Source organism: Oreochromis niloticus, linkage group LG3, assembly GCF_001858045.2.
Source record: "Oreochromis niloticus isolate F11D_XX linkage group LG3, O_niloticus_UMD_NMBU, whole genome shotgun sequence".
Classification (NCBI taxonomy): Eukaryota; Metazoa; Chordata; class Actinopteri; order Cichliformes; family Cichlidae; genus Oreochromis; species Oreochromis niloticus.
The window spans coordinates 43,289,381-43,300,777 of record NC_031967.2 but is presented as its reverse complement, the minus strand read 5'-3'; the positions used below and the strand labels follow the sequence as shown (position 1 = coordinate 43,300,777).

General features: G+C 39.7%; 1 protein-coding gene across 1 annotated transcript; it reads right to left on the bottom strand.

Moving 5' to 3' along the window:
- Positions 1–212: 212 nt before the first annotated feature.
- LOC109203467 (uncharacterized) lies at positions 213–4,051 on the bottom strand. The gene is made up of 7 exons (XM_025901383.1): positions 3,796–4,051; positions 3,468–3,678; positions 3,228–3,361; positions 2,903–3,068; positions 2,425–2,718; positions 1,413–2,117; positions 213–539 (listed from the first exon to the last, which is right to left on the bottom strand). Exons 2-7 carry the CDS (start codon positions 3,575–3,577, stop codon positions 395–397), a joined length of 1,554 nt encoding a protein of 517 aa, XP_025757168.1. The 5' UTR covers positions 3,578–3,678; positions 3,796–4,051; the 3' UTR covers positions 213–394.
- Between the last annotated feature and the right edge of the window lie 7,346 nt (positions 4,052–11,397).

The following is an 11,397-nucleotide window of genomic DNA, read 5'->3' as shown; positions in this document are numbered from 1 at the left end:
ACACACGCTAAACCACTTTATATCTACTACACTATACTGAGCCACTTCAAGACCTACTATACAGTTTTTTATTTTTTAATTATTTACTGTCACTGCTTTATAGTTGTATTTATCAATATCAACAGCTGTAACTTTTAGATTAATCAAGTTGACTTTATCGAGATTCAGTTTCAGTTGTATACTTTCCATTTCACAACTTCCATCTTATACACTTTAAAAATCACTCAACATTTTTTATTGTCAGTGTCACACAGCTCGTTCTTGTATCTCCACTACTCAATGGTACATAGTAAACACGTATTATAACTTTTCACATTATATGTATCCAGTCACCTAGATATTTTGAAGTCTTTCCACTTGCTGCTATTATGTTTCAGTCAATAATTGAACTGTCTCAGTGATATGTCGAGTCCAGAAAGTATATTAAGCCAGAGATGAGTTCAATACCATGACTCCCTCTGGTGCCAGTTAGTGGATTAAATAGTTCTACCACTTGCTCCATCATCGGTCCGTCCAGAGTAAATTCAATGTCTGGCACAGTAAAAAGCCGGAAAAGCCTTCAGCTAATCCAAAATGCTGCAGCAAGAGTCCTGACAGGGACTAGAAAGAGAGAGCATATTTCTCCTGTTTTGGCTTCCCTTCATTGGCTTCCTGTGAAATCCAGAATTGAATTCAAAATCCTGCTCCTCACATACAAGGTCTTAAATAATCAGGCCCCATCTTATCTTAATGACCTTGTAGTACCATATCACCCTATTAGAGCACTTCGCTCTTGCACTGCAGGCCTACTTGCTGTTCCTAGAGTATTTAAAAGTAGAATGGGAGGCAGAGCCTTCAGTTTTCAGGCCCCTCTTCTGTGGAACCAACTTCCAGTTTGGATTCGGGAGACAGACACTATCTCTACTTTCAAGATTAGGCTTAAAACTTTCCTTTTTGCTAAAGCATATAGTTAGGGCTGGACCAGGTGACCCTGAATCCTCCCTTAGTTATGCTGCAATAGACGTAGGCTGCCGGGGATTCCCATGATGCATTGAGTTTTTCCCTTCCAGTCACCTTTCTCACTCACTATGTGCTAATAGACTCTGCATCGAATCATATCTGTTATTAATCTCTGTCTCTCTTCCACAGCATGTCTTTCATCCTGTTTTCCTTCTTTCACCCCAACCGGTCGCAGCAGATGGCCACCCCTCCCTGAGCCTGGTTCTGCCGGAGGTTTCTTCCTGTTAAAAGGGAGTTTTTCCTTCCCACTGTCGCCAAAGTGCTTGCTCATAGGGGGTCATATGATTGTTGGGTTTTTCTCTGTATTTATTATTGTGCTATCTACTGTACAATATAAAGCGCCTTGAGGCGACTTTTGTTGTGATTTGGCGCTATATAAATAAAATTGAATTGAAAAATTGAATTGAATTGAATTAATCCTCTCAGGCCAGTCGACCAGCAATCCCAGCTCATCTGTACCATGAGCACCACCACCAGAATCAGTACCTAAGCCCTGAGCAGCAGTCGTCTCACTCTCAGTGGCTGTCACACTACCATCAGCTGTCCCACCAATAGTCCCAGCAGCAGCTGCTGCTCTAGTCTGAAAGATGTCCTGCATGGCAGTTGAGGCTCGGCCCTGTTGCTGGAGGCTGCCTTGGACAAAAATCTGTAATGGGCTCAAGTGTCTCTCTGTCCGCAAGCCATGATTGTTCCACTGTTGAGTGAAGTCTTTCAAATCTCTGTTGATCCTTGGGAGATAGATGTAATGGAGAGCCCAAAGGTGCATTTCATTGTCAATGTCAATGATGCCTTCCTCCTCCAGGTGGTGAAATAAATCACAGTAGACATTGGTCATTCCTCGCCACAGATCACCCCAGAGCCTCTCAATTCTCTGATTATGGGTACTCCTTCCTCTTAGAGCACTTCCACGATCAAAGCCTCTGAAAATGTTCATCATCAGGCAGACAGCATTGTTTTCCCCACCTCTGTCTGTCCGGACCCTCGAGGGTACACCATAGGATACCACGGCTCTGATGAAACTTGATAAAACGGTACTGCTACGGTTGTTGTTTGAGGCATGAAGGAAGACCACAAGACGACTGTATCCATCAATAGCCCCATGAATGACTATCCTCCACCTAAAACCGTGGTCCATAAGAAGAAAAGTATTATTTCTGCTTTGTTATTGAAACAATGGAAAACACACTCTTATTTGATTTACATGGGACTATTACATGTCAAGTTTGAATTTTTCTCTGTATGTTGCTTGCGCTGTCTGTGTTCTCTCATCTTCCCCTTTAAACATAACCAGTTGTGTTAGAGGACTGCCCATCCCAGGGCCTGGCTCTATTGGAGGTGTCTTATTGTTCAACAATTATATTTGATGTAATACTGAATTTCACTTTGGTCAAAATAGGTGTTCAACAAATCAGTGTGGTTGGTTACCTTATCAGCTTGTGATTTCCATCAATGTGCCACAATGAGTTTGGACCTGCAACCTGATATGTTCTTCGTTCTGGTCTCCGCAAAACTGCTCTAAGGGCAGCTGCTCCAGGATTCATCCGTAACATGCTTGCTCGAACCCTCCTTCGCTGTACACGTAGTCCACGTACTCGCAGGGAGGCTCTGACAGCCTCAGGACCAGTTTGTTCATTGCCAGCAACAATGTCCTGCACATGTTCATCCAAGGCACTGTCAGTCAGTTCCGCATACATTGATGCACGGGTGAAATGATACTGTCTGAAATCAGACAAAAAAACATGAGTAATTTATCACTACCATAACAGCACACTTCATTACTTGACTAGTGGTGCACATTCAAATATACTAATGTTTACAATTTCACAATACCATTTAATTTGAATAAACAGTGAGTGTGTGTCACAAAGAAATGAAAGTCACACTGGTTTCAAAAGTCAATGACCGCAGACGTCTTCGAATTGTAGGAAGTGAAACATTCAAAATATCAGCCATCTGAGGTGCAGTGAATCCACATGACTTCAGGAATGAAAGCTGTTCCCGAGTGATAAGGTAAAGGGATCTACCTCTACCTCTGTTGAAAACCACTGGTGCCTGGTATCCAAAACAGCCTGAAAATATATAAGCGTTTGGTAAATAGGTAAAGGCACCCCATATATCAGGTAAATATATCAGGTAAATAGGTAAATATTTGGAAAATAGGTTAAGACAGAGTCATAATTTATTTCACACTGTTGGTGAGTCAAGGAATCGACACAATATGTGCTTACCTTGTTGGCCATGCTGAGTAGACAGTTCGACCTCCTGAATCAATTCAGCCAAGTCACGCAGAAGTTGATCTGCTGCAGTTACATTGATCAGTCTTCCTCTTGCCCACTGAAGGCTTCTCTGCATAGTCTCCAACCTCAAAGATATCAAAAAATTACTTCTTAATTCATGTTATATTTTCAGGCCATATTCCCCTTAAACATTTTAAATGTTAAATGTTTTCGATCTTGCTTTGATCATACCTCCTTAACGCTAACTGTAGCACATCTGGCCCAACATCGTCTATCAGCAGCCGCCGTGTACAGTCATTAAGAATGTTCTTGCACCTTGAGATGAAAATCCTCCAGGCCATACTTTGTAATGGTCTAGTTGAGTCACAACTATTTTTCCACAGTGCCTGCTCTACTTGGGGTGCTGGCTGCTCTACTTCATCGCTCCTCTGAGGATCACCACCTGAGACAAATCAAGCCAGCTGTATTTAAGACCACCATTCACAACCAGTCTTTGCCATATTATCTGTTAACCAATGTCAGTTATTGGCCTCACGTTGCTCATAGCTCTAGTATTTACCTCTCTGTTCATGTCTTCTTAGTTACTTCCTGGACAACCTTTCACACTCGCAATAGCATCACTCCCCTGGACACGGATCTCCATTTGCTCCTCAACAGCTGATAACCTCTCACTCTTTTTTATCCATTCGTGCATTACTCCACCTGCAAACAAGTAAGACTGTTCAGACTGCCTATTTGGATCTTTTCTGAACTTCTTCCAAGACCCTCCTGACTCTGCTCTCCCTCTCTTGCAGTACCTGTAGAGGCTATGCCTACACTTGAAGCCACTGAAGTGATTGGTGGCAGGGGTGAGGCAATGTAACTGTTATGAATTAAACTTGTAACAGCCCAACTCAATCTATACTTGTCTTGTACGGTTAAGATTGTTTTTGTATTCATCAGTTTTATTTGCTTCTCTTTAGTCAATGTCATTTATCATAACAGCGCAGATTTTACAAACTGTTTGCTTGTTCTGACCAAAAACACCTGGCTTGAGTTACGTTTATCTTCAATACATTTCCATAAACACACCATACGTAAAAACACAAAAGGTGACCCGTAGCGGCACACATAAGGTAACAATACAAAAATGGGTCGCACAGTGCCGCTCCACCATCAACTCTCACACCACTGTTTCACTTGCCAAGCTCCGGCAGCCACAGATCATGTTACTGTTCCCTCTAGTATGAACTACCGTAGTCCATGTTCATAGCATTTTGCTCCTAGTTGTAGAACTTAAAGTTAACATTCATGCATTCTAGCCTTGTTTTTAATTTTACCTTTTGCATCACATACACATACTTGTCTGTTTTTTCTATTTTATTACTATATTTCTATTTCTATTGTACAGCACTTTGGTCTACCAGGTGTGTTTTTAAAGTGCTATATAAATGATGATGATGATGATGATGGTTATGATGTAAAGAACGTTTTCTGTTAACTTCACTCTGAGCCTGTGCTCGAATCTGCTCCTGAGTACACTTCATGTTTCTTGTTGTTTAAGGAAGAGAGTTCGATTATAGTCTTAGTCATTTACAGTGATACGATAGTTGTAGGACATACCCTGCTTGCTGGTGTTTTTTCGTGGACAAACTTGGACTGTATTAGAAATCTATACATTACTGTGATCCTACAAAGACAAAAATTTAAATTATTACTTTCAACAGGTTTATATATTTAAATAAATCAAAAATTCCATGTTAGTCTTCTGAAAATTGTGACTGAGCACTTTTGGAAACACTCTGTCATCAATTCAATTCAATTCAATTCAATTTTATTTATATAGCGCCAAATCACAACAAAAGTCGCCTCAAGGCGCTTTATATTGTACAGTAGATAGCACAATAATAAATACAGAGAAAAACCCAACAATCATATGACCCCCTATGAGCAAGCACTTTGGCGACAGTGGGAAGGAAAAACTCCCTTATAACAGGAAGAAACCTCCGGCAGAACCAGGCTCAGGGAGGGGCGGCCATCTGCTGCGACCGGTTGGGGTGAAAGAAGGAAAACAGGATGAAAGACATGCTGTGGAAGAGAGACAGAGATTAATAACAGATATGATTCGATGCAGAGAGGTCTATTAGCACATAGTGAGTGAGAAAGGTGACTGGAAGGGAAAAACTCAATGCATCATGGGAATCCCCGGCAGCCTACGTCTATTGCAGCATAACTAAGGGAGGATTCAGGGTCACCTGGTCCAGCCCTAACTATATGCTTTAGCAAAAAGGAAAGTTTTAAGCCTAATCTTGAAAGTAGAGATAGTGTCTGTCTCCCGAATCCAAACTGGAAGTTGGTTCCACAGAAGAGGGGCCTGAAAACTGAAGGCTCTGCCTCCCATTCTACTTTTAAATACTCTAGGAACAACAAGTAGGCCTGCAGTGCAAGAGCGAAGTGCTCTAATAGGGTGATATGGTACTACAAGGTCATTAAGATAAGATGGGGCCTGATTATTTAAGACCTTGTATGTGAGGAGCAGGATTTTGAAATCAATTCTGGATTTAACAGGAAGCCAATGAAGGGAAGCCAAAACAGGAGAAATATGCTCTCTCTTTCTAGTCCCTGTCAGTACTCTTGCTGCAGCATTTTGGATTAGCTGAAGGCTTCTCAGCGAGTTTTTAGGACTTCCTGATAATAATGAATTACAGTAGTCCAGCCTGGAAGTAATAAATGCATGAACTAGTTTTTCAGCATCACTCTGAGACAGGATATTTCTAATTTTAGAGATGTTGCGCAAATGGAAGAAAGCAGTCTTACATATCTGTTTAATATGTGCATTGAAGGACATGTCCTGGTCAAAAATGACTCCAAGGTTTCTCACAGTGTTACTGGAGGCCAAGGTAATGCCATCCAGAGTAAGAATCTGCTTAGATACCATATTTCTAAGATTTTCAGGGCCGAGTACAATAACCTCAGTTTTATCTGAATTAAGAAGCAGAAAGTTAGCGGCCATCCAGGTCTTTATGTCTTTAAGACATTCCTGCAGTTTAACTAATTGGTGTGTGTTACCTGGCTTCATGGATAGATAGAGCTGCGTGTCATCTGCATAGCAGTGAAAATTTATGCTATGTCTTCTAATGATGTTGCCTAGGGGAAGCATGTATAATGTAAACAGAATTGGTCCTAGCACTGAACCCTGTGGAACACCATAATTGACCTTAGTGTCTGAAGAGGACTCTCCATTTACATGTACAAACTGGAGTCTATTAGATAGATATGATACAAACCACTGCAGTGCAGTACCTGTAATACCTACAGCATGTTCTAATCGCTCTAATAGGATATTATGGTCAACAGTATCGAACGCAGCACTGAGGTCTAGCAGGACAAGCACAGAGATGAGTCCACTGTCAGAGGCCATAAGAAGATCATTTGTAACCTTCACTAAAGCTGTTTCTGTGCTGTGATGAGCTCTGAAACCTGACTGAAACTCTTCAAATAAGCCATTCCTCTGCAGATGATCTGTTAGCTGTTTGACAACTACTCTTTCAAGGATTTTTGATATGAAAGGAAGGTTGGAGATTGGCCTATAATTAGCTAAGACAGCTGGGTCTAGAGATGGCTTTTTAAGTAAAGGTTTAACTACAGCCAGCTTGAAGGCCTGTGGTACATAGCCGATTATTAGAGATAGGTTGATCATATTTAAGATCGAAGAATTAATTAATGGCAGGACTTCTTTGAGCAGTTTTGTAGGAATGGGGTCTAAAAGACACGTTGATGGTTTGGAGGAATTAATTATTGAAGTTAACTCAGAAAGATCAATTGGAGAAAAAGAGTCTAACTTAACATCGATGGTACTAAGAGTAGCTGTAGATAATATTACATCTGTGGGATGATTATTGGTAATTTTTTCTCTAATGATAAAATTTATTTGTGAATCACTGTAAGTATTGAGACTGTGAACAGTTACAGAATACATCTGAAATAAATGTCAGATTCTAACAGGTTATAGTTCTGTTAATAGAGCTTTTGAATCTACTCTTCATACATATTCCTATCTTTAATAACAGTATGTCAACGATGTCAACCAATATTTTCATATTTCAAATACACACCCAAGTTAAAAATTTGAATATCCATATCTTCTAATCTGCATATCTGAAAAATCAGTTTTGATAATGTTACAATTCCATTTTCAAATGTTCCCATCTATGTTATTCATCTTTGTTTATTTTAAATGCTGTCATTAGCTTTTATTTTTTCCAACTTATTAAAAAATTGAACATGGTCTACATTGTTTGTTCACTTGAATAAAAGACATTTTGTATCGTACTCTGGGTTCTTGGAGACCACGCTGTCTTTTAACTTTATTTTTTATTTTCTGCATATACTGTTGTTTATTCATTTCTTTACTCTTTGAGGCTGTTCTCCTGCCATTCTGTGTTCCTAGCGCAAAGTCTGCATTTTTGTGTCCTATCTTTAGTTGGTTACTACTTTATATTGTTGACGTTGTTAAGGTTCAAAAGTTGGAGAAAAGGAGTACGGAGGGCTCACAAGCAAATAACAACTCTGGTCCAGAAGATGTGATCAAAGCGAAGATTTATTGATTACACGCGTGGAGTCCGAAGCTGGGCAAAATCAGCAATCGAACTGAACTTACAACAATTAGACAAAGGTTTTATATGAGTACAATAACAAAGCCCCCCTCTTTTGCAAAAATAGACAAAGTACAGCTTACGTCACTTAAACCACAAAATGTTCCGTGAACTTTAACATAGTTTAAAGAACATTACGTCTCCTCTCCATCCCGGTGTCGCCCCACGTACGCCTTCTTGTCTCAACCTCAGTTGCACTTCCTCTAAGTACCTCGGCACAATTCTGCATTTGCAGCAAAACACATCTTCACTTCTTACTTACCAAAATAGATCTATTATGGTGTGTATGTGTGTCTGCAGTGTATGCTAAGTATGTGTCATGACCTCGTCTGCACCCCAGCTAACCTCACACCTCTTGTCTTAGCCAGACATAAGGCCTGTGCACATACACAGCTGAACTCTGTGTAATTTCTAGGCTAAATGTCACACTCGAACCATGAAGGAAACTCACTCAAACGGAACATAACTGAAACTTAAGACTTACTCAAAAGATATAAGGTATAAATGATAAAAACTTAAATCTTAACTCTAAAGAATATAAGTAATAAAAGATAAAAAATCACTCCAGGCGTATGTCATGTAAGCAGGTGTGTTGCCATTCCTTTCAGAGCTCCTGTCCTCCTCACCGTGTATTGGCTGATCCTTAACGCCTGCCAAGAGTTTCTGACCTTCACTTGACCAGGAGCCACAGCTCTTTAATAAGCTCAAATGCAATCATGTGTAAAAGATTAAAATCATTTTCATAACAAAAGTTCTCTCTTCTCAGATCTACCAATATGTTTGCTCGTCTCTACTACAGTTCAATCATTGAAAATTACACTGATCAGCATACTTTGTGGAAATTACAGATTACATCATGGCAAAAGCATTTTTCAGACCCCTCAACGTCTAGTCTTTTGTGCACTTGCTTTTGCTTCCACTGGTCATACTTGTTTGATTCAATTCACCTGTGTCTTGTTTCTCCCAGCTGCGTCCTCTCTCCCTAATCAACTTGCGCAAGTATTTAAGCCCTCAGCTTTTCACTCTGTTGTTCTGTTTCAAGTTGTACACTTTGTTTGTCTACCTTGTGGCTTCCTGTACGTTAGTTTTGGATTCTTGGAACTTTAAAAAAAAAAAAAAAAAAATCAATATTATTATCTCTCTTCACTGCGGATTTGCCGCACTCATATTTAAGGTCAGTTTTCAGTTCATGGAGTTTGTCTTTCAGTCTGCAGTGTCGGGTTTAATGATAGCTTAACAGTCTCATGTGGCTCTTTATATACACCACTGTATTACTAAATCCTGGTATTGTAGATACAACTATACATGCGTTTAAAAAGGCACATGCGTGCTTATAAGGATGAACATCAAAAGCTGAAAATTCAGAACATCTATCACGATCTAATTCAGATGAGTTTACTGAAATTGCAACTTGGTGTTGCACTATGACTTCATGGTTTGACAGTCTGTTAATCCCGCTTACTAGAAAAGGCTCTCGGGATAATTACTCGGCTGTAGAGTTAAATGACTAAGTTTCTCCCACTGAACATACTGTATTATATGCAGCACCTACGCACAACCTCACCATCATTAGAGCCACGTAATTGCGCATTGATTTTTCCGGTGAGCATGCGACGTAAAGTCACGTGGGCATGCCGCATGAGCAATCGAACTGAGTCTAAAGTTTTCATGTGCAAATTGAAGCGGGTGCTCTCCAATCATCAAAAGTAACAAAGTCATTGAACACATTTATACAGTTACCTTTACGTTTACCTACCATATCACAGATTTGCTTTTTTTAGTACTATGCAAAAAGCAACCACAGAGCGACAGTCTGGGTCAATGGTGGCCGAGGCGACGGCAAGGCTAAAGAAACCCTCGAAGCGTTAGGCTAGCTCTGTAACGGAATATAACAAAAGTATGAAACGAAAATGTGTTCTTTGTTGTCGGACTGTAAGATGAAAGTAGATACAATTTCGGGCTCCTACATTTTGTCCGAAACTTTATATTAACGAATCTATTACTGTACTGGAAATAACGAATAGAATAAAACTCATTCTTACCTTATAATCGTGGTGCAGGCCAGTGCAGTGCATGAACGTATGCCTTCTCCAGTGAATTCCGCTGAGAGTAACTGTAATGTCCCGCTCTACTGTACAAGACTTGTGAATGGTTACCTGAAGGGATGTACCACTGTGAGGGGGGTGCTAGGAATAGTCCAAGTGATCGCTGCTTTAATTTCCCGGTCAACTATACATACATTGCAAGTAGACATGATTTTATTAAAGCTGTTGAACTGTAACTAGACCATAAATCAGTGATAACAAAAGAACACTCAATCTATTTTCTCCGGTACTTTATACCCGCTCAGTAATTTAACGCTCAACTACAAATCAATGGCTTTTTTTATGGTGACCTGTAGGGATTTACCACTGAAAGAGGCTCTTTGGATGATCACAGCTTTGATCTCTGGTCATCTATAAATAGACGTTGTTTGTTGTTTTTCAACGTAGTTGTTGTCACCTGGTCGACTACAAATAGATCAAATATCAATGACAAAAACAACGTTAAATCAACATTATTACAAAGTCCCTACAGTGCAGTACAATGTAGCCTAATCCGGCTAATGTAACAAGTGTGATAAAACTGTATTTTCAATAATATAAAGTGGCCAAATGAAGTAACATATTAAAGACTTTATTACCATGCCTCACCTAAAATGGCATGTTGGCAACATTCCTAACGGACCAAGGTTAGCATGACTTTTTTTTTTTCACTTACTACAAAGCTAACATGTAACATGCGCTTAAAAGGACAAAGTAATGTTTCAGAATCATGGCTTAGCTTTTAGGTAGCAAAGTCAAACAGTAATTGAGATTAACTAGGGTACTTGCAGTCAAATGTGGTGTTTTTTTTGTTGGTGCAGAGATCTCGCATCCATTCACTTGAATGTAGTTTGTCGCACATAGCTTGATTGAGACAACACAAATATGAGGTTGACTGTGATTGGTTACCACAAATTCGGATCACAGGTTGTGTTAAGGGGTGGATAAAAAAAAAAAAAGTTCAGTCTTGCCGATCCAATCACAAACAATGTACCTTCTCCCGCCGTACTTTGAATTTTCGGGATGCTATATATATCTGCCCAGCCTTTTGGCGGACTTTTTATGGACAATCATGTCTGAACGTACCGCTGCGTTTCGACGGAGAGTCAATGATATCAGAGACAGAATGAATGCCCAATTTAACCGGCTACTGAATCAAGATGACGGTGAAGAGGGGACTTCTCTTCTACAAAGGTGAAACGCTTTGGTGGTGGTTACTATATTGGCAAGCTTCTAGCTTTGCGCCTTTTTTGTTCTTGCCAAAAAAAAAAAACCTTTTACGTTTTTAAATAATAAATGGCTCGTTACTAATTATCTGTTACAATTCAATCCACAGCATTTAACAAATTCTGTAATCATAAAATCTCTCCTAGGTTGACGATTTCAAATGACAGTCATTTTAATCCCTCTTTATGCATAAGGATTTTAGTTTATAAATGTAGC